This window comes from Leopardus geoffroyi, chromosome D2 (assembly GCF_018350155.1).
Source record: "Leopardus geoffroyi isolate Oge1 chromosome D2, O.geoffroyi_Oge1_pat1.0, whole genome shotgun sequence".
NCBI classification, from domain to species: Eukaryota; Metazoa; Chordata; class Mammalia; order Carnivora; family Felidae; genus Leopardus; species Leopardus geoffroyi.
The window spans coordinates 16,557,667-16,581,205 of record NC_059334.1 but is presented as its reverse complement, the minus strand read 5'-3'; the positions used below and the strand labels follow the sequence as shown (position 1 = coordinate 16,581,205).

General features: G+C 48.3%; 1 protein-coding gene across 4 annotated transcripts in view; it reads left to right on the top strand.

Annotated features, from left to right (window-relative positions):
- The window catches only part of DISC1 (DISC1 scaffold protein), a 357,158-nt gene that overhangs the window by 259,781 nt on the left and 73,838 nt on the right, over nucleotides 1-23,539 (top strand). For all 4 annotated transcript variants that reach the window (XM_045437359.1, XM_045437358.1, XM_045437357.1 and 1 more), the window contains one exon: nucleotides 19,817-19,877. In XM_045437359.1, coding sequence (XP_045293315.1) covers nucleotides 19,817-19,877 — 61 coding nt within the window. The remainder of the gene's footprint in view (nucleotides 1-19,816; nucleotides 19,878-23,539) is intronic.

Genomic DNA, 23,539 nt, shown 5'->3' with positions numbered 1-23,539 from the left:
TGTCCAGGAATCCAGCAACACGTTTCTAGGCACCATGGGGCCAAATGAGACCACGTGGGTTCGATATGGTCCCTCTCCACCCCCTCCCGCCATGCATGGACCGCAGTGAGTGACAGCATTGCCATTCTTCATTTTCAAGGAGTTTTCTCCTCTTTTTGTTGGCAGAAGGTAGATGGCAGACAGAATTGTACAATGCACGTGGTGGAGGTCAGAAAACCCACAGGTCTGGGTTCACACAAAGGCGGACAACACCAGTCTCCAGAGATTCGGCAACTGTGTCTGTACTAGGGACCGAGGCCGCTCACCTTCATGTCTCTGGATCTCCACACCTGTTGCTGAGAACAAGCCAACAGGGGTTCCACCCACATTATCTTCTGGTATTTAAACAAAAAAAATCTAGGGGCTCCTGGGATGGCTCAGTTGGTTAGCCGTCCGACTCTTGATTTTGGCTCAGGTGGTGATCTCAAGGTTCATGGGATCAAGCCCCGAGTCAGGCTCTGAGCTGACAGTGCAGATTCTCTCTCTTGGGATTCTCTCTCCTCCTCTCTCTCTGCCCTTCCCCTGCTCCCTCCCTCTCTCTCAAATAAGCATTAAAAAAAATAAAATAAAATAAACAAAATGAGTCTATTTTAACAATGCCTTAAAACCAACTCCCTGCTCAAACCTTAATAGGATTCTGAGGTGGTAACAGGGCCTTCCTAATGTTATCTGTAAAATCAAAAATAAGGCTTAGACTTCCCATTTTTTCCTTTTTCATTGTGGTCAGAAGGGTCACCATTCAACTCCCATATTTATGACATGGCCTGTGATAAGGAGAGACTGCTCACTTATCTCTGAGGCGGATGACAGAAAAAGTATCGGGAAAAAGATACTGCAATCCCTCAACTGCCCAGCAACATGAGATGAAAATTACCCTTTAATCTGCAGCCTAGCAGGTCCTTCTTTCCATTAAACCTGAATCCCCATTTTATTATAGACTTGGGCCAGTTATATATGACTCACTGGGAAAGTGCATTTTATGATCTTGTCAGAAGAAATGGTTTCACTGGGATCATTTTAAGCCAATAATTTTATACCTACCTCCTCCTAAATATCTAGGACATTAACTTATTAACCATTTTAGTGTCAAGCCTAATGCATTTTAAATACTTAAGACAAATACCAGGAAACTACGGGGATCGGAGAATAGATTTTCTGTCAGCATTTAGTGCTTCTACATATCAGGGGGATCAGCCTCCACGGATTTGCTGGGAAGGGGCTCCATTCTCTACCTTCTCCACGCATGGAGCTCTCCTTTTGTTCTACGGGAGAGAGAATGTGCACGTGGGGTGAAAGCCGGGCTGATTATTTCAGACCCAGGCTCATGTCTGTGTGACTGATGAGGTCCTGGCCCTCGGCCTGTGTGACAACATTGAAACCTTGTCCCCTCCTTGCAGCTCTGCTGGCCGGTCCTGGGATGTCCAGGCTGTGGTTGGTGTGTGTGTGTGTGTGTGTGTGTGTGTGTGTGTAGGTCCCACAGACCTGGTTTCTACTGATAACCTTGATTTCATCCTGTGAGGCTCTGAGCAGAGAACCAGCTGAGCCACCACCAGCTAGAGACTTTCTACGTACAGAACTGTCAGGTAGTACGTTTGTGTTGTCTTCAGCTGCTAAGGTCGTAGCAACTTGCTTTAGCAGCCATAGCAAATGGAAACATTCACCCTGAAAGCTCTTCTACACTGTCACAGCTTCAACTAACCACGTAAAGGACAGCGAATCCCCGTTTTGCACCTTGCAGAATTCCTTACCCTCACAACCACCTTCTGTTGGGCAACTCTACTTGGATATCCTAAAGACGTGTCCAACTCTACCTGTTAGAAGGTGAACTAATTTTCTTTCCTCCCAAATCTTTTTCTGTCTCTGGTGTTCGCCAAGCCAGAGAGCGGGCTGTAGGCTAGATTCTTCCCTGCTTTACTGCTTGTGTGGTCTCACCTCCATCGGGTCTTTGTTGAGCTGTGACCGTCTCAAGGAGGGGCGCCTTGATCGCCCTGTTTCAGGTGGTGGCTCTCCCCCTGTTACACACGTTGTCTTTTTTTCACATCAGCCTCTGGTGTATCAAACTCACTTCTTTGCTTTTCCCTCCCCTCACTTGGAATGTAGGCTCCATGTCTGATTTATTTTATTCATTCTATTTAACAAGCAGTAACACACTAGTTCCCAAACATCAGGCATCTCTCTACGCAGTTGTACAAATATCCACTTATTTAATACACATTTTATCCCCACTGCTGTATTTCTAGGTTCTAGACTAGTGCCCAGCATGTAGTAGTTGTTGAGTGAACAAACGAGTGAATGAATTCAGCCGAAAGCCAAATCCTGTTCATTTTATTTCCCTACTGTCTTTTAGATCAGCCCACTTTGTCCATCCCACGAATGCATCCTGAGTCCAGTCATTCTGCATTATAGCCGCAATATTCAAGAGCTCCCCTTACGTGCCTTCCTTTCCCCTAGAACCCACTCTGCAGTGTAGCTGCAGGGAAATTGCCACACGCCTCTCACCCGCTCCCTCCTTCCTCACTCGCTAACCTTCAGCCAGCCTGAACGTTCAGTTTCCCAAATATGCCCTTTCTCCCTTTACTTCCAAGACTGTGCAGTGATTCCTCGCCCTGGGATGTGCCTCCTTGCCACCTGCCCAGTTCGCCATATTTCAGCTTAGTTGTTCTCCTCTGTGACATCTTCCTGACCTCCACCCACCTCCATCACGGGAAGTGCCTGTCTCTGTGCTCACTAGCTATTCTGTCTTGACTTCTCTCCTCTCCCCCATCCCCACATATTCCTCCCCTTCCTTCCAGCCCCGTGTGTAAAGACCTCCTTACCCCTGCCGTTCCTCGCTAGTTCACAAGGTCCTGGAGGCCATGGGCTGGGGCTCACGATCTACTTCAGCACCTAGGCACCAGCTGGCACCTAGCTGGGACTCAGGACATACCCACTAACCCAGTGAATTGGCTTCCTGGGGCTTGGTGAGCCCAGGCCAGGCGACCTCACCGGCCAGAAGGGCACCTGTTCTGCCAGTGTTGATTTCCAGGCACAATTATATGTGTAAATGCATTTTCACTGTTCTGCCTTAGGACCCAATTTTTGAAAATTAGATTTTAAATGTCCCATCCTCCTCACTTACATCCCATGCTTCTAGACATTTAGCGCATAATTTAAAATGAAAGGCATAGAAAATTGGACTCATTTAGTTTACTCTACTTGAAATCCATGTTAGGCTATTTTTAAATTCTCGTGGATCTTGTGCTCTTTAGGGTGTGTGTAAGAGGGAGGGAGGGAAGGGGAGAGGGAAGGAGGGAGGGAGGGAGGGAGGGAAGAGGGAAGGAAAGAAGGAGTGGAGGGAGGGAAGAGGGGAGGAAGACACTTGCCGTAAGCAGTTAGAGATGCGCCATGTTATTATTATTGCACGGTTTTTTCTAAATATAATTTATTGTCAAGTTGGCTAACATACGGTGTGTACAATGTGCTCTTGGTTTTAGGGGTAGATTCCCGTGATTCATCGCTTACGTACAACACCCAGTGTCATCCCAACAAGTGCCCTTCTCAATGCCCATCACCCATTTTCCCCTCTTCCCTGCTCCCCATCAACCCTCAGTTTGTTCTCTGTATTTAAGAGTCTTTTATGGTTTGCCTCGCTCTCTATTGCACTTTGTTTTAATACGGTTTCGCATTAGCATTGCCCCAAATACAGTTTCCAAAGTCAAACGCTGAAGTTAAGACTCAGCCTCAACCTTGGCCGCACTGTGTTCTCAATTGTGATGAGGTGCCAGCTTGCACTGTGGGTCACAAGTGGGGAGTCTCGACATTCTTTCCCCTGCTTTCCATACGTTCCCCTGTCTCAGCCACGCCCACTGCAGACGGCGGGCAGGAGCCGATGAAGATGCCGGCATTGGCCGTGCGTACAGACCCCCTGACTTCCAGACCCTGCTCTCCTAGGCACCACGCGCACAGGTGGGCTCAGGCACCCCCTTCATCCCCGGTCCTGAATCCCCATCCTCACATTAGGAGTGGGCGCAGAACCTTCCGCTCTCACACGTATTCCTCTACCAAGCTCTCTGTACCCCTTGGGCGTGTGGTGGAGACGCCATGCCACTGGTGGTGCTGAATGTTCGCGCCGAAGTTGAGCCCGTAAGGCACCAGTGACCCCTCCTGTCTCCTAACGCGTGGCCCACAGCTGGCCCTCGCTTTCCCCAGGGAGGCCCAAATGCCCGCCGCCTGTGCCCATTGTTTCCCCACGTGTCATTCTCTGCTTTCTGGAGCCGTCGTGAGACTCAGCGGCATCGCCAGAGCGATGTGATAGAGCTAATAGACAATGTAACAAGTGCCGAGGGGAGCCCACTGTGGGGTGCCGTTCTCCTGAGAGTTGAAATCTAACGGGAGGGACAGAAAAATAAAACCAGAAAAAAAAACCCACCGCCAACACCAACAACAGGTAAATGAACCCGTAAAGAAAATAATGACAGGATTTTGTGAGGCCTACGAAGGCAACAATCAAGAATCAGAGAGAAGATAATCAGGGTGGGAAGCAGCCAATGCCTGTGGGGGAGGAGCTCTCCCACATGTAAGCTGAAGCTTAAGGATAGCAAAATCACCTCTACACAGGCGGCAGGGGAGTGCCAGGCACAGGGTGGGTAGAGAGCCTGTATGGAGAGAACGAGGACAGGTCAGGGGGTGCCGGATGTGAGGGGTGGATGGGGAGACCGGGTCAGGGACCATGCAGCCCCCCTGCGTGTTTTGTGGAGAGCTTTAGATTTGGTTCCCAGGGCAAAGGGAAGCCAGCGCGGGGTGTTCAGCAAGGTTTTGTGGCCTCTCTCTCACGAGAAGGGCCATCGTAGGAAGGTTGGGAATCTCAGGCTCCTTCCCTGTTGGGGGCCTGGCGGAGCGGCCCTGGAGAAGACAGGACTAATAGTTTCTACAGAATTCTGCAAGCCGGCCCCCTCTGCTGAGTGGAAATAGAAAACACAATGGCCGGATGTGCCAAACCTCTGCCCCTTCGAAGCGCAGCCAGGGTGGGCACCCTCGCCCCCCCCCACCCCCCCTGATAAGCACCCAGTATTGCCTGCCTCCCTGATGCCTCTCCCGGCAAGGTGCCGCCCGGGAGCCTCCTACCACGAGGCGCTGCCTGGGCTGTGGAAGATCTAGGATTATGTTCCCTGGCGGCTGTTTTGATAGGGCTGAAACTCAGCTCTTTCAAAATGTCGTGTTCATTGCTGATAAGGCTTGTCTTTTTCTTTTCCCTTGTCCATTACGGAATTAACGGCACATGTTGGTGAGAGCAGGCTCATCACTAATACATGTGGGGCTGGGGCAAAGATACAGCACGAGGCACACATACCGTGTATCTGAATGTTCAGAGCTCTAAATCTGCCTGGTAAATGGCCGAGTATTGCAGGTTCTATTGTCCTAAGTTGCGGCTTTGAAGTATAAGTTTTATTATTATTCAGGTACGGTAAGGCCACCAGGTCAGGAGATGACTGTCCTTGAAAAGAGAGTTTGTAACTCATAGGTTCCCAGGGGAGGGACACACCACACCCTGGGGGCCCCATGGGAAAGCACGGGGCTCAGTCAGGAGGCAGAAGGACGGAGGGGAAATGTGGGCAAGAGACTTTATTTTGAGGGGCAAGGAACAGGTGCATCAGGGCACACAGGCTGAGGACTAGTTAGTTCGAATCATTCCAGGACTCCAGAGCATCGGGCTGTCCTCAGTTGTCTGGTACCTGGCCCTGGGTGACAAGGGCCAGGGGATGGTGGCCCTGAGTGAGAGCTGGATGAAGGAAGTGGCTCTGGATTGGTTGGTTTTCATACGAAAGGCTTCGTCTCAGGCGATGTGTTTACTATCTCGGGTGGTCCTTCCAGGATCAGCAAAGCTCATAACGTATGGAATTATTGACTCACGGTGTTGTATATCTGAAACTTCTATAACATTGCATATCAATTAGACTTTCATTAAAAGATTAATTAATAAATTAAATAAGTAGCCATGAACAGTAAGAAAATAAAAATATGACTAGTACCCTTGGCAAATATAACTTCTTAATGGTTGGAGACCAGGTATGGATTTAGAATTCTTGGATCCCTTGGATTCTGTGCCAGAAAGCTGACCGCAGGACGGTTGGCCATGGCCCCCAGCCCCCCGCTTGAGGGCTGGCTCCTTTCTTTGTCATCTCTGTCATCCGTCAACCATAAGCACCACACACACAAGACTAAAGACACACTAGCTTGCATGTCCAAGCTCTGTCCACCCCTTTGTGGTGAGGCTTGAGTGTGCTACCACATCCCCTTCTGTAAGGAGGGATGGGCTTCCTCTGGATGCTGAGTGTGCTGGGGGGAGACAGCCCTCAGCTCTCAGTCTCTTTGGGGATTGCTGGGGATGCCAAGGTTCATGCCTGGACCCAGCACCCAGTTAATGCAGGGGCATAAAGGCCTGGTCCATCATTACAGCCTGGAACAACTCTGGAGGACTGCCTGGCTCCGGAGCCCCCATAGGTTGGGCTGAGGCATTTGTCAGGGCTGTGCTGCAGCCCAGCAATCCTGCTCCTCTCTGAACTCCCACAGGCTCTGAGCTGAAGAGCACTCCTCCATAAACATCTAGCTCACTTAGCAGCCCCTCTCGCAGCCAATCTCCTTACACCCTCCCCTGCTGACCACCAGCCTCCCAGCCTCCCAGGGCCCCTTGGGCTTAGGGATCCCTGGGCCACCGGTGCTGGATACCCTGAGGACACTAAGTTGGGGAAGAGGCTTGCCTGAGTTTAAGAAGTGGGCCCAGGGACATTTGGGTGGGGAAATTCCAGCGTCCTGGGTCCCAAGAGCACAGATAGGAACTGCAAGGGTTGTGGCCCCCTGGCCCTGTGGGGAGGGGCTGTGTGGAGAGGCCCAGAATGGGGTCTCTCGGCTCTAGGCCCCTCCTGCGTAGGTCGTAGGGCAATCCTGGACTGAAGAGTTTCGGAAGATGAATGGCTTTGGGCAGAAACAAGAAGCTTCACTCAGGTACTTTCCTGGGAGATTTTATACTGTGTGATCTGTCCCACCTGGCATGCGTTTGTCATGTTTTCTCTCTGTTAATTTTCTCAACGGCCTGGCTTCGCCGCCGTGCGTGGGCTGGGTGTTGAAGGAAAGGAGAGGCACACGGGCTTGCATCTGGCCCTCTGTGAACACTCGGTCCATGAGCAGCAGATGCGTGGTCCTGCGTGGCTGGTCACGGGGCCACGTGGGGGTGACGGGAAGTGTCTGGACGTGGGCACCACGTGTGCGTGTATGTGTGGGGAGGGTTGTCCCTAAGAGGAAGGAACCTCAGAGTCAGCTAAACGCATACTTTTGTGAAACTGTCCCCAAATGGAAAATGTTCCCATCTCACCAGGTGGCTCAGTGTGACCCATCTGGCCTTTCCCCCCCTTGTTACGGAAAAGGTTTGAGACAATATGTCAACAACAAAACTGTAGGTAGGAACTTAGATTTTTAATTCGCAGATATATTTGAAACATTTTTAAACATTTATTTACCTTTGAGAGAGAGAGAGGAAGAGAGAGAGAGGGCGAGCGCACGAGCGAGGGACGGGCAGAGAGAGAGGGAGACAGAGGATCCAAAGCAGGCTCCACTCTGTTAGTGCAGAGCCTGGGGCGGGGGCTCCAACTCACAAACCGCACCTCATGCCCTGAGCAGAAATCAAGAGGCAGATGCGTGATGGACTGAGCCACCCCAGCACCCCAAATTCACAGATATTTTATCTCCTTGGGGATGTCTTATTGAGACGCCTGAGCCTGCCTGCTCCTTTCGGCATCTGGGCACGGTGGGGAGAGGCTGGAGGTGCTGCGAGCTGGATCCTCCGGGCTGAGCGTGCCTTGGAGGTGGGTACTGTCTCCTGGTTGGTAAAAGGCATGGCCTCCATTCAGAGCCTTGAACGGAACCACACCCAGGGGGAGGGATCACCGGGCAGTGGTGGCTGCTAGCTGGCCCTTACGTGGACAAAAAAGCCAGTTCACTTTTGGCCGCCCTCACAGCCTGCAGGAGGTAGTTGTCCCCACATAGCCCAGGTTCATCCGGATTTGTGCTGTTCCGGCGCCCGCCAGCTAGGACGGACGAGGCACAGGAAGGACAGGGAGTTGGTGCCTCTGTGTTGCAGGAGGCGTTGTTGATGTCTTGGTGTTTATTGTATTTTATTGTTTTTATAGGTATGAATCACCTTAATCTCTATAATAACACAATGAGATAGGCATGTTAAGGTCCCATCAAAAAGACAAAAGCCTGGGGGTGCCTGGGTGGCTCAGTCGGTTAAGTGTCTGACTTCAGCTCAGGTCATGATCTCATGGTTCCTGGGTTTGAGCCCCGCGTCGGGCTCTGGGCTGACAGCTCGGAGCCTGGAGTCTGCTTTGGATTCTGTGTCTCCCTCTTTCTCTGCCCCTTCCCTGCTCATGCCCTCTCTTTCTCTCTCTCTCTCTCTCTCTCTCAAAAATAAATAAACATTAAAAACTTTTTTTAATTAAAAAAAAGAAAGATGAAAATCTGAAGCACAGAGTGGTTAAGTGTCTTGACCAAGGACACACAGCTAATACGTGGCTTAGCTAATGTTCACCTTGGCAGTCTGAATCCAGAATCTATGCCATTAACCACTGTATATCATGGAGTCATGGAAATATGCATGTCTTAATTTTCTCTCACGGTGAAGCCAACCTGTGCAATCAAATCCTATGCTTGAAATTACCTTCCTGGTTTTCCACCAGAAATTTTCTTTTTTTTTTTTTTTTTTTTTTTTTATTTCACGAATAGAACCCAGTGATTCATCACTTGCATATAACACCCAGTGCTCGTCCCAATAAAGGGCTCTCCTTAATGTCCATCCCCCATCTAACCCATCCCTCCCTGCCAACACCTCTCCAGCAACCCTCAGTTTGTTCTCTGTCTTTAAGAACCTCTTGCGGCTTGCCTGATGACTTGGTATTTAAACACGGGAGTTTTGCCATCTTCTCTGTTTATTTCATTCCTCTGGCACCTGCCCCTCTCGTCCCCATGTGCTCTGTTTTGTTTGTAATAGAAACTGAAGTGTGTCTGTAGATTCATTTCTTTCTCAGCTCGTAGGTCCTCTTTTCCAGGGAGCCTGTGCGGCCCACTCTCTCCTCCTCAGCCTGGATTGCATTTGTCTCTCTCCTGCACTCTCGCCTGAGTCGTTCTTTGATGACCTCAGGTGCTTGGCGTCCTGATAATCTGTTCTGATTTCTGTCTCCTTATCAGGTTGAGGACATAAACGGCATCATCTTCCTTGTGCTTCCCCAACGGCTGGCACAACACCCGGCCTGTGCTGGTGTTGCAAGACATACTGGGCACCTTCTCTGAGCTCAGGACTGCGCTAGGCACTAAGGGTTCAAAAAAAGAAAACCCTAAAGCGTCCGGGTGGCTCAGTCAGTTCAGCATCTGCTTGATTTCGGCTTAGGTCATGATTCTAGGGTCGTGGGATTGAGCCCCGCATCAGGCTCTGCGCTGAGCGTGGAACCTGCTTAAGATTCTCTCTCACTAGGGGCGCCTGGGTGGCTCAGTCGGTTAAGTGTCCGACTTCAGCTCAGGTCATGATCTCACAGTTGGTGAGTTCAAGCCCCATGTCAGGCTCTGTGCCGACAGCTCAGAGCCTGGAGCCTGCTTCGGATTCTGTGTCTCCCTCTCCCTCTCCCTCTGCCCCTCTCCCCTGCTGTCTCGCTCACTCTCTCAAATATAATAAAAAAAGAAGATAGAATCCATGAGGATCAGCCATGTCCCACATGAACTTGATGGCTATAGGAAGGTCTGAAAGGTCTGGACGCCTGCAAAAGGCAAGAGCACCATGGGAAAGAGGGGGTTCAGGGCAAGCAATCAGAATCTTGTAGCCCAGAGAGCATTTCGGTGGGCGGAAAGGCAGAAAACATTTGAGGAGAGTGTTCCAGGCAGAGGAAACAGAGCCAAGATGTAAGTCTAGGAGTCAGACAAAGCAGCGCATTGGGTCAAGACACCACCGTGGAGACGGGGTGGGAGGGCATCCGGATGCTGGACCCGGGGGCTCTGAAGTTGCGGGACTCTGTCCTTCCCCCTTCCCTGTTAGCCCGTGTCTGCTTTGTCCTCTCACTGTGCCTAAACTCACTGTGCAGGCAGCATCTAGCCCTCGTGTTTCAGCTTTGGCTATGGAGAGGGCAGGTCCTCTTCAGCCAGTGCACGTTTGAAAACTCGGGAGCGAGGAGCCACTTGGTTCATACGAATGTGTCTTCTACCCGGGACAGACTCAGCTAAGATGGTGGGTATGCCGGCAAGGGGCCGAGTTGAGGATGGTGAGCACCCCAGAAGGGAAGGGTGCCGGGCAATCCCTCTGCTAGAGGTGGTGAACGTTGGTTGATATGCTATGGGACTGCGGAGCAGAGCAGTTGGTGTTAAAAGCATTCCCTCTGTATCCCCACGCCTCCCTGCCAAGATATGCTGGGTGCAAGGGGCGGGCCATAAGTGGGGTGGCTGCTTAGTTACTTCTCAAGACAGCTGACAGGGGCACAGCCAATATGGAGACCCATGTAGCTGGGGGTCAGATTGGCTTCAAAGGGTTGCCATTCCTTGCCCTTGAGCACAATCTGACTTCTGCTGCCCACATTCCAGGATCTCGCTTCCAAGGGCGATAACCCAGGTCAGACCTAAGGTAGAGCACCTAGGGTTTCAAACAGAGAGATGCCAGGTTCAAATATTTAACAGTTATGTATGTAACTATGTAGCCTCTGTGTTAGAGGGAAAAGTAAATTCTTCTGTGAAATGTAGAATGCCTTGGGTGGGGGGGGATTCGTCAATTATGTTTCATGACAATTGGGCAGTAGGATTATGTATTTGAGAACATATAGACTTTGTCATAAAACTGAAGTGGGTTGGGGCGCCTGGGTAGCTCACTCAGTTGAGCATCTGTCTTCAGCTCAGGTCATGATCTCATGGTATGTGGGTTCGAGCCCCACGTCGGGCTCTGTGCTGACAGCTCAGAGCCTGGAGCCTGCTTCAGCTTCTGTGTCTCCTTCTCTCTCTGCCCTTCCCACCCCCCAACTCGTGTTCTCTCTCTCTCTCTCTCTCAAAAATAAACATTAAAAAAACCCAACAAATGAACTGGATCTGAATTTTTTATTTACTCCTTGAATTAACTTCCCTCAGCCTCAGTCTCTCTATCCTCCAAAGGGATTTATTTAGAAAGTTATTGTAAATGAGATCATGCACACACATGGCCATCATGCCAGCACCTTGTGTGAACTCACTTTCCTTAGCTCAAGAAGATCAAATATGGATTTGGGCTTTTTTTTTTTTAATGTTTTTATTTATTTTTGAGACAGAGACAGAGCATTAGCAGGGGAGGGGCAGAGAGAGGGGGAGACACAGAATCCGAAGCAGGCCCCAGGCTCTGAGCTGTCAGCACAGAGCCCAACGCGGGGCTCGAACTCACGGACCGCAAGATCATGACCTGAGCTGAAGTTGGACGCTTCACTGACTGAGCCACCCACGCGCCCCTGGGCTTTTTCTTCAAACACAGATTAAGAAAATAGTATTCCGTTTTGAAAACCAAGCCCCACATTCTATTCCTTGTTCTGTCTGTCAAAAAGAGGGGAAGTAAATCATGTGTGCATGTGGTACGTGCATGCGTGTGTGCATGTTTGAGGGAAGTGAGGAGAAGGAAAAAGAAGAGTGTATGTTCTCAAATGTACACTACTAGGCAATGCAAATAAATAGACATTTCAAGCAGTTTTTAAAATATCACAGGGGCCCCCCGGGTGACTCAGTAGCTTAAGAGTTCGATTCTTGATTTTGGCTCAGGTTATGATCTCGTGGTTTGAGTTTGAGCCCCAAGTCAGGCTCTGTGCTGACAGCCTGGAGCCTGCTTGGGATTCTGTCTCCCTCTCTCTGCCCCTCCCCTGCTCATTCTCTCTCTCGCTCTCAAACAAATAAAACTTAATTTTTTTTTTTAAATATTGCAAATGGATGTTCAGGGCAGAACTCTTTCAATTACATGTGCTAGAAAGCTAAAGACAAATCACAGCCCACAAAGGTCGGTCTGCAGGGAGAGCTGGGGAGAATGGAATTGTCTTTTCATTTGGTAGAAACATTTGGCTGGCGAGGACATGTGCATGGGGGCTGTGGCGCGAGGTGCTGGGAGCTGATAACTGTTACCTTTTTTTCCTGACCTGCTTCCCATACCACGCCTACTTGGTTTTCCTTCTTGCCATTGCATTGTGCTGATTTATTAGGCTGTGTGCTTCTAGGGCACCAGCAGATTGCATGCAGGAGCAGGTCTGAACTGGGAAAGTGAGAATTACTGTATCAGATGATACCCAATTAACTCATGACAAGCACAGCAGGTGAACCTGGAACTCGGGCTTTATCTTTTATGTAGCAGAATCAGTCACTGTATATTAAAACGTTTTTTAAACCTCATGGAGCTTAGCTACTCATTTCTCCTTTCTTCCCACCTGCCCGCCATCTCTTCCCATATCCGCAGCGGTGGTTTTTACAGACTTGAGTGTCAAAATGGACAAGTCCCTGAGATGCGCTCTGAGTTCAAGGGCAGTGGGTCGGGGCTCCCTGAGGCAGCCATGGGGCATCTGGGCAGCCAAAGCCACACGCCATCAGGCAGAGCTAAATAGTGCAAGCGGCAGCATAAACATAACTTCAGAATAATTAGTTTTACTTTCTTTGTGGGCACCTGAGTCCCATGATGATGCTCTAGCTCTGAAAAAGCTTTGCCACCCCCTGACCTTTGGTGCCTCTGCCAGTGAGGTTATTATAACACAACATTCTCACTCAGATTCCCCCAAGGGGAACGTCTGGATGAAGGAGTTCATCTCTGCATCCACTTCCAGGTGTGGCTATGACATTGGCAGTGGAAGGTCGGATCCTGCGCCCTTGGACCGGCCCATGTCCTGCAGACACCCTGTCTTCCTTTGGCGTGGGATCATGTACCCCATCGACGAATCTTTTTTTTTTTTTTTTCAACGTTTATTTATTTTTGGGACAGAGAGAGACAGAGCATGAACGGGGGAGGGGCAGAGAGAGAGGGAGACACAGAATCGGAAACAGGCTCCAGGTTCCGAGCCATCAGCCCAGAGCCTGACGTGGGGCTCGAACTCACGGACCGCGAGATCGTGACCTGGCTGAAGTCGGACGCTCAACCACTGCACCACCCAGGTGCCCCCCCCCCCCCATCGACTAATCTTAATGTAAGCTCAGGGAAAAAATGATTCGGAAATTAATGGGAAAGTAAAATAATATGACTTTAAATGCCTGATATTCCAAAACACAAATCTTATTTTCTGTGCAACTGCTGTTTTGGATTATCCATGCCTCCCCTGGCTTCAGCCAGCATGGAAAATCCTTCAAGATCTCTACTTCATTCACTTCCGCAGGGAGTCATTTTTTAACCCCCTCAAGCGGGGCGGCATCTCTTTGGTGATTCTCCCAGAATGAGTGCTGCTTTAAGTTTCCACCACTGAACTGAACAACCTGCTTTTAGTCATCATGCATTTATGTCACCGAACCTGGTGTTCTTCAGGCAAAGGGCAGCGTCAGATTCAACTCTGCAGCCATAGTGACCAATGCACAGCCGGGCACGTTTAAGAAACTCTGGACGGATATAAGAATGAGAGTCAGGCACACCCCCAAAGAGAAGTCTGCTCTCTGGTAGCATTTATTAATTCTGTCAGGTCCATATCTGGTCATTTTTCTTCTCCCTGCAAATCTCTTATGGACATCAGAGGAAAAGAGAAAGAGAGAGAAATTAACAACAGCACTGAATAATGACCTGCCAATGAGAAGTGAATCCATTGCTAATTTAGTGATGGTGTATTTATTTGGTTCCAACCCTAGGGAATTGACCATAACCACTCTAAGACCCAGGCGGGATTGTATCCTGTTTAACTCAGGAACCCTCTCTTGAGATTCAGTTTAAATGACTACCACACATCGTGGTAACAGAAAAATCCTGTAAATAAACAAACTTATACATGCACATAAAAATCTGTTTGTGAAACCACATGAAGTTGTGATCTTATTATTAGGAGTGAAGCAACATGAATATAATAACAGAGAACTGTTAATCATTTTTCTCATCTCAACCTACTATGAAACCACCTATATATGAATATATATTTATATTACAAAATGGTAATTTATTTTAAGCAAATTTGTTATCAGCCTTCTTCCATACAGTTTATATACAATCAGGTTTCCGTTTGTTGATGGCTGTTTTCTGCAATTGCCTGTGCTCTTTGTAACTCTGACTTCTTACAGCATCTTTGTACTGTCCTTAATTTACTCTGTCTGTGAACACCTGCTCCATTTTGTTGGTGGCTAAAATTTCGCATGCATTTATTCGATGTGCATTTTCTGAGCCCTTGTGTTATTTAAAATAGAAGTCATGGGCTCCCTAACAATGGGCTCTGGGACATTCCCTCACTGGCTGTGTGACTTTGGTCCTACTGCCCCTCTGTTACCTATATAAAATAAGGATAACGATAGAGCTGCTTTGTAGGTACCATCATTATTTAATATTTAGAACAAGGTGTTTAGAACAGTACCTGCCACCCAAGAAGTTCTCAAGGATATCATTATATCATTGATATCATTACCTTGGTATCGCGTTTTCTGCACAGTGAGTTTCCAATGTGACGAGATCACTCTGGTATCAGCAGGGACTCATGGCTGGTGTTTCCATCTTGCCCTCCAGTGTAAAACTTGACTTGCACTTCATGTCATGGATTCTGCCATCTTTCAAGGTCCTAGACAATACTGTTCCATCCCACGTATCAAGACAATCAAGCTGCAAGTCCATTTTTCTGTGCCATTGACTTCCCTGGGTCTTTGTTAGCTTGATGTTACCACTTCATCTCCGTGCATGGTTTAATTACTCAAATAAACACATTCTTCATTCACTCAAGTAGAATAATACTTTAGATATTTCACAGTTTCTCAGAATTCAGCAATTTCTCTTTTGCCTTTCACTTCTTCCTTTTGGAGGATTTTACTCATGGGAGCTGATGGTGTCTACATTGATCCTTGAATAATGATCTTCGAAATCTGATGACTTCTTTCTGTAAACCAAGGCCAAGCCTTGTGTTACTAGAATTATTATGTTAATTGAAAATTACAAGAAAATGGCAAATGTTAGACAAAATTTGTGATTAATGCTAAACTGATGGGGTGCCTTCGGCTTCCATTTTCAAATTTGACGTCCTACTGTGCTGATCTCATGATGCTGTCTTTATTGATTGAAGGTGGTGGGGTTGAAGTTCTTTATAGTCAAATGCTTCACTCAATCTGACAGCAAGTCATTTCCTGTACTACTATCGTGACAAATATTGCTGTCCCTTTATTATGCAAAGAAAAAATATAATGCACAGAAAACCTCGTTAGGTTTGTTTTCCACTTAACATTCTCTTACCTTCCTTGTTTACACCGTAAAGGATATTGCTGGATAACGCGGTAATATTTTTTCATCAGACTCATCGGGACATTTTTGGATCATCAGTTATCATGAAGATTTATGGAAAATGTTGCTGTGCTCTCCAGGGGGAAGTCAACGTTAGAGTCTGGCCCCCAGCTCTCTCGGTGTCCCTTGATGGCATGTCTCTTTCAGATTTAAATAGTGCCTGGCGTGAAGTAGGACCCGGGTTAAATTCCTGAAACGTTGATTTGTGTTTGTACCGTGCACTCCGCTAAATGTTTTCACAGATTTACCGCATTTAATTATCAATCAGTTTTTGTTTAATTGGCTTCATGAAATTAATTATATGAATCCCATTCTGATAATATTGCCTGAACCTGGAAACCAGATCCCCTCAGCAAATGGAGCAGAGGGGAGGCATTTGTGCATTTTCCCAATTAGGAGGCCTGCCGACCTGTAGTGGTCAGCCTCCTTCAGCCATCCTTGGTTCCTGGAAGCTTGCCTCAACACCACTACCATCGTTTTGGTCTCTGCTCTAAGACCCGGTTAGAAAAGGAAGGGAAAAAAGAAGGGAAGAAAAGATGAGCTCTATTCTCAATGCATCTGGGGCATATTATTTAGGAAGTTAAAAACTTAAACTCCCTGTCTACAGTCCTGGCTTCTCTGGAAGGTTACCAGTCAACCTAGTGAAAATGTGTGCAAGGCATTTGAGGCTGGCTGGCTGGGAGATGGGTCAGGATCCAGTATTTCAATGCAACATCCTTTTCGGATGGTGGCCTCCAGGCAAGTGGAAAGGCTCATCAAACTGCCTGGGTGTTCCTGTGTGGGTCCTAACTACCATAGTTATTTCTGAACAGAAGCATGAATATGGTAAATACCCGGATTACTTTTAAACGTAAGAATATGGCTTTCTTGTCCTCAAGGGAGGTGCTGTGAATTTTTGTCCTTTGGAGGAAAGGTGGCATCACCATGTAATTGTAGTTACATATGATCACCGCGGGCTTCTTAAGTTACTCTCACTCTGTCAGTGACATCATCTAGTCTCATCGCTTCACACACCAGTGCCTTGCAAATGTCCATCGGCACGCCAGACCTTTTCTTGACTCACATAGCCAACTTCCTACTTGACATCGCCACCGGATGGCTCATAAGCTCAACTTTATCAGATCCAAAATTGGACTCTTTTTAAGCTTCTCAATTGCTTTTATCGCTTCCAGCTTATTGAGGTGTAATTGACAAATAAAATTGTGTAAGATATTTAAAGTATACAACGTGATGATTTGATACATGTATGCGTTGTGAAAGAAGCCCTCCCCCACCTCCATCTGGTTCATTAACACATCCACACATATTTGACTTTTTTTTTTTTTTTTTTTTTTTTTTTTTGGTGAGAACATTTAAGTTCTACTCTCAGCAAATTTCAGTCTGAGATTGAACTCTTGCTCATCTCCCCAAACTGGTTTCACCTGCATTCTTTCTCCCTCGCTTCATGGCAACTCTGTCTTCCAGTGGCTCAGGGCAAAAACCTTGTAGTCGTTCGCGATGGGTCTCTTTTTCACACTCCTGAATTCAATGTATCAGGCACTCCTGCTGCCTCTGTCCTTAAAATATATCTAAAACCTGCCTCTTATCACCAATTCCTGAGACACCATGGCCTCAGTCCCGCCCCGTCCCCTTGTCCCGGATGATCGCTCTAACCTCCCTGTGTCTCTCTGCTTCTCTCGTGTCTTCCTAGAGTCTATTCTCAACAGAGAAGCCATGAGCCAGTTTGTGGCCTTTCTTCTCCAGTGTTTTCCCATTTCATTCAGGGCACGCAAAATCCTGACACAGCTTTCCAGTAACTACTGCTATGTAACGAATCATCCACAGACCTAATCACTCAGAGCCATTTATTGTGTGTACAAATTCTGAGAGTCAGGCATTTAGACCTAGAGCAGCAGAAATGGCTGGTCTCTGTTTCCTGATGTCTGGGTCCCTCAGACTCTATGGCTCAAATTATCTGAAAGCTTGCTCACTCACATATCTGGCTGTAAGTTGAGACCTTCACCTGGGCTGTCAGCCAGAACACCTGTGAATGGCCTCCCCATGTAGCTTGGGCTTCCTCACAACATGGTTGGCTGGTTCCCCGTAGGAAGAGCCAGGCAAAAGCTGGACCCTAGCCTCAGAAGTTAAAGAGCATCCTTCCTGCCATTCTCCATTGGTTGTAATGTCATAACCTGTTCAGATTCAAGAGGAGGGAGACAGATTTCACTGCTTGATGGGGAGTGGCCAAGTTCTGGACTAGTGTGTGGGACCAGGAATATGACTGTGGCCATGTGCTGGAAATGTGATCTGCCACAGTGGCCTACATGATTGGAGTTGGCCTATTTCTCTGCCTTACTCTTTCTCCCAGAGAACATCTCCAGATTTTGCTGGAGGACTCACGTACGTTCCTGCCCTAGAATCTTTAGACTGGCTGTTCCTTCCGTTTACTGTGCTCCTCCCAGTATGGCTGCTTATGTGCTCCTCTCCGCCCTCTTCATGCTTTAACTCAAATGTCACCTTCCCAGTGGTGCCTGACCACTCTGCTGCCCCGTTCTGATCCCCTTCTCTTGCTTCGTAGTACTTACCGCTTTCTAAGTCTTCTATGGAACTTTTATGTTAATTATTACCTGCCCCTACCAGAATTAAGCATTACATAAGCAGGAATCTTTATCGCTTCTGTTCACTAGTTTACCCCCTGGGCTTAGAACAGCGCATGGCACAAAATAAGCATAGAATGTGAAACAGAGCATGTCTGGTTGGGACATTCTGAGTTTTTGCAGTTCTTGTTCCAGAAGAACCAGTGAGCAGATCTCAGCTACCTGGAGCCATATCACCACAACTTATTCCCCATGCTAGCGTAGTGTCTGCCACATAGTAGGTGCTGAAAATAAATATTTAGCCAATTTATTTGGAGAAAAAACTCAACACAGCTTAACTTGTAAATGAGACCGACATAAATCAACACGACAGGACGCCAACTTAAATAGTTGCTTTCGTTGCGTACATTTCTGTTTTTATCTGTTATGAACTGATGAACCAGAACTTTTGTTTTAGTTTCTGTATAAATATTTGGTTTCTTTTTGAGGAATTTCAAGGTATGTTTTCCAGTTCCAAATATACCCTCTGTCCCTCACCCTTGCACATACATGTTGGCAAAAATAAGATCCCGAGAGCCCTCGAGGCAGAGGCTCAGGCAATAGGACTTCTGCTTTCCACATCCCCCAACTTTAGAGTGTCATGCATGAATTACCTTTGAGAATAAAGGGTGAAATGAAAATAATAATGGGGTGCCTGGGTGGCTCAGTCGGTTGAGCATCCGACTTCAGCTCAGGTCACGATCTCACAGTCTGTGAGTTTGAGCCCCACGTCGGGCTCTGTTGTGACAGCTCAGAGCCTGGAGCCTGCTTCGGATTCTGTGTCTCCCTCTCTGTCTGCCCCTCCCCTGCTCATGCTCTCTCTCTCTCTCTCTCAAAAATAAATAAAAACGTTAAAAAAAATTAAAAAAAAATAATAAAGTCCACCTTAGCAATAATAACAGTGATGATAGAAATGGCAATAACATCAATGACAGCTGCCATCTGTTGGGGGCTTCTCTGCTGCCACCTGCTCTTCTGGGCACTTCATATTCACATCTCCATCAGCGGTCACCTTCAGAGGAAGGCACGTTCGTTCCCCAGAGGAGGAAACAGGCCATCAGGGCTTGCCCCAAAATGTACCAAGTTTCTTTTTATTGGTAAAGTGCCTCTTTGATCCACGGGAGGAATAACAATCATCTGTTCCTTCAACATTTGGTGATTACGAGGCTCTGAGTTTCTCTCGAGGAGCCCGCTGATCTCCCAGCTTTGGAAGCCAAGCCTCTGATGTCAGCTACTGTCAGGATCACGTTTCCATGCGTTCCTCAGTTAAAGGGGCCGCAATCCCATGCTACCACTGGTGAGGTTTTTTTGCTTCGTCCATAGGACGGGACTTGTTCCTCTTTCTGGTCTTTTTTTCATACTCTGCAACCAAGCTCTTGGCCACCAGGTGGGAAAGGGGAAAACGCACAGAACACAGCGGCTTCCATTCCAGACACCAAATGAGCTGTCTTGCCAGATACCACGCGCGGCATGGTGACCTTGCCCCCTGGCTTCATCTCCGGCAGAGATGCTGAAGGCCTCAGAGCATTTCCAGCACCTCGCTCCAGGCAGCCGCCTCAGTGCATTCGAGTGTTTTCCAAACCTAGGATGTGATCATCGCTATCGGCCTGACGGCGATCCTTTGGGTTTTTGGCTTTTTTTAGTCGAGCATTTTTGGGCTGTGTTCAATCTTTGCGTACAATTGCATCAACTTCGGGTTTTTGTTTTGCAGAAACGAGTGTGAAGGAGAATACTGCGAAGTACATGGAAATCCTTGAGGATAAACTGCGTAGGTAAGGAGAAGAATTTCTACGTTACAGACTCCATGGTTCATCTGGATTCTTAATTATAAAGGGAATTTAGTGAGAGCAGAGAAAAAGGCTAGCCCATTTGTGGAATGAGTTGACAAAGAAAAAACACACCCAAAGGAGCCCTTGGAATCCTCTAAGAGGATTGAAGCAGGTGCCATATAAACATCTCCTAGCCCTTTTCTCCTCTTTATAAAAAGTAAATAGATTAAGATGTTTTAAAAGTGGGGGAGATCACAAGTTAGTTTCCATGTTCCATAAGAAGAATCTTCTTTGCCATGTTAAATTCCAAATTCATGCCTTGGTCTGTTTTGTTTTTGTTTTTTTTTTTAATTCTTTTCTTTTTAATGTCTGAAGTGGATTTCGACCCAGCTTATACACGTTTTGGAACAATGTAAGAAATACATATCTGAGGTTCTGTTTTGAATCCCGAATCAAAACCAGCGTGAAAATTTGTGGTCGCTTTTTTTTTTTTAAAACCCAATTAGGAATTGAGATTTGAGAAACATTATGGATGTTGCAGCGTGTCAAGATGTTTCTCATTTTTGTGGATGTGTGCTCATGAAAATAAATCCCAGCCACCAGGATCTGTTCCTAATTAAGGAAACAAGTATGAGAATGTCATGTGTTCTTTCTTCCCTGGGAGTCACTTAGCTTTATGGAGACCGTTTTGCTACTATTTTGGAAATTGGTAAATAACTCTTTAAATACACTATGCCTTAAAACTTTGTCAGCTGAGATAATGCCATTGGCAAAATACTTCTCCCTTAAGGGATTCTGGGAGGGGCTGCCTTGCTGAGTTCAGTTCTGCAGGGCAAGGAAGGTACTATGGGATTTGTTCCAAAGCTTGCAAAACAAGTTCTTCCAACCACTGACTGATAGCTCCCTGCCTCCAGACATGGAGAGGCTACGACCAAGGTAGTAGGTAGTGTGGGGTTAAGGAGGGCATGCAGGTATGGGCATCCTCGAAGGAAATGTCTCCCCTCCTTGGAAAGGAGGATATTCATCTGGGTCAGGTGCACTGCTCTGAGTCCGGCCTCCCCTCCCCCGCACGTTCCAAGGCACGTTTCAGCACATGCCTTGTTGATCTTATCCGGCTACCATGTTTAGCCATAACCACCACACATATCGTTCGTTCCACTAGGTTACTGGGCAGCAGGTTGGAATTGTAGGAGCTTGGGCGTTGGTAGAGAGACGCCCATTTAAAATGCAGCTTTACAGGGGCACCTGGGTGGCTCAGCTGGTTAAACGTCCCACTTTGGCTCAGCTCACGATCTCACGGTTTGTCAGATCGAGCCCCAAGTCCGGTTCTGTGCTGACAGCTCAGAGCCTGCAGCCTGCTTCACATTCTGTGTCTTCTTTTCTCTCTGCCCTTGCCCTGATTGTGCATTCTCTCTCTCTCTCTCTCTCTCTCTCTCAAAAAGAAAGAAATAAACATTAAAAAAATAAAATAAAATAAAATGCAGCTCTGCAGTTTATCCAATTCCTTCACCTTCAGTCAACATTCACCGTCAGCCTCTGTAGCTGTAAAGCTAAAGGAAGGTACCTGTCCTCTGGAGTTAAGGTGTGGGTTTTACCGAACAGCAGGGAAAAATCCCTCACCTAGGTGGCAGTCAGAAAATTTTAGTTCCCTCCTCCTTCTGCTGCTCCTGACCTTCTCTTGCCTCCTCACTGGAACTGAGTGAACAGACATGCCCAGAACTCATCCTTTTCCCTCCAAGCCAGCTCCCCTGCTTTGTATCCGGCCCAGAGAACGGCCCATCACCCACCTGGACCAGTCCTGGGACCTGAACCTGGCTGCCTGTGGGGCATCACCAACTCAAGCTCACTCCCCGGGCCCTCACCTCCCCCTCAGAGTCACAGAGTCCCCTGAGTCCTGCCAGGCGGGCCCCTTTTTTGTCCTCAAGCCCACCTCCCCCTCCCCCTGCTAGTATGGGTCTGTCTTCTCCCACTGAAGGACCGTAGTAGCCACTTTTTGATTTTCTGTTTTGTGTTGCCCTTCCCACTCCATTCTCCAAGTGGTCTTGAGTGAGCATCTTAAAATACAAATTTGGTCATTGCACATCCCTCTCATCTTAAGGATGAAGCCTGAGGATAAAGTGTGGCTCCTCACTCTTCCAAGTGGCCTCTGTGTGTCCTTCAGCAGCAGCATCCGTCATCACCCTGCCACTGTCCTACTCGTACTGATTCTCTTGTGTTTCTCAATGCTACTGTGCGTTTTTTCCGGTGGAGACACTAATTTAGACAGGGAAATGGTCAAGGGAAGTTATCCGGGGAAGTATTAGGTTCAGCCGTGTGAAATTACTGGTATTAGATCACATTGACCTAAGGAGTCTCAACCCAATATGTAGGGATTTGAAGTCATCTTCAGGAGGGTCCGAAGCTCTGGCCTGAGACTGGCCAGTGTCCTCGCCATGGCACGCTGGCATATTGGGCACACTTGCTCTCACCGCCCCCTCCCCTTGCAGGTGCACCAGTGGCTGCCCCCCCTCCCCCCCACCCCAGCCTCCACACCAACTCTGCCTCCAGCTCCACTCCAGCTTTGCCCTTGTTCTACCCCACCCGCCCCCCACTCTGCCCCACCCCTCCTCTACTCTGCCTCTGCTCCGCCCCCTGCTCTGCCCCCTCTCTGCCTTCATTCCGCCCCCTGCTCCGCCCCCTCTCTGTCTCCGTTCCGCCTCCTGCTCCGCCCCCTCTCTGCCTCCACTCCGCCCCCTGCTCCGCCCCCTCTCTGCCTCTGCTCCGCCCCCTCTCTGCCTCCGCTCCGCCCCCTCTCTGCCTCCGCTCCGCCCCCTGCTCCGCCCCTTCTCTGCCTCTGCTCCGCCCCCACTCTGTCCCACCCTCCCTTCATTTGTCTACATCTTTTCATCCTTCACGTTTTAGGTGTCTCCTCTTTGAAGACTTCCATGACTCCCGAAGACTCCCAAAATGTGCTTTTTCCCTGAACTCTTTGCTTTCAAAGTGCTTAACAACAGGTAGTGCAGATGTATGCCTTGTTCAGAATGTGTCCACCGTGATGTGACGGCGCTGAACAGTGTTAAGGGTACCCAACAAATACTTGGTGAGTTAATGGCTGAGTGAATGCAACGAATTTATAGGCACCGCAGTCCCATCTTCCGTCATCTTCTGCCTCTCTCGCTGCCTCTCCGGCCATGTGGACACGGGACTCACATACATTCGTCACTTAGGCTCCTTCGTCATTTAGGCTCCTTCAGCAGCCTCAAATGACCAGAGTGGTAGCTGCCCCATCCTAACAGCCTGCTTCTCGAGGGCCCTTTCCTTTGCTCTTTTAAGCTGTCAGGAGGCCTGGCGCAGATCTGTTTGAACTGGCGTCACAGCAACACTGGACTGGGAGGGAAAGCGGCAAGCGGCAGGCAGAGTAGCAGGCAGAGAGGCTGGGTGCATCTCCAGGTGTGCGCAGGTGCCTCAGAGCTGGAGGCCAGACTGGGTGCTGGGGAAGTGTGGTCACGTCAAGCTCTCTCCCTCCTGCAACGTCCTCCCCGCCGGGCCTGAGGAGTGATCCTGTACAGTCCCGGTTCTTTCCCCGGAGAACAGACTTCTTGAAACACAAAACCAGTTGTCGGGGTCTGAAGCGGTTTGCGTCTGGGTGGCCGCTCAGTGAATACTGCAGGATGTTGACCAAAGCA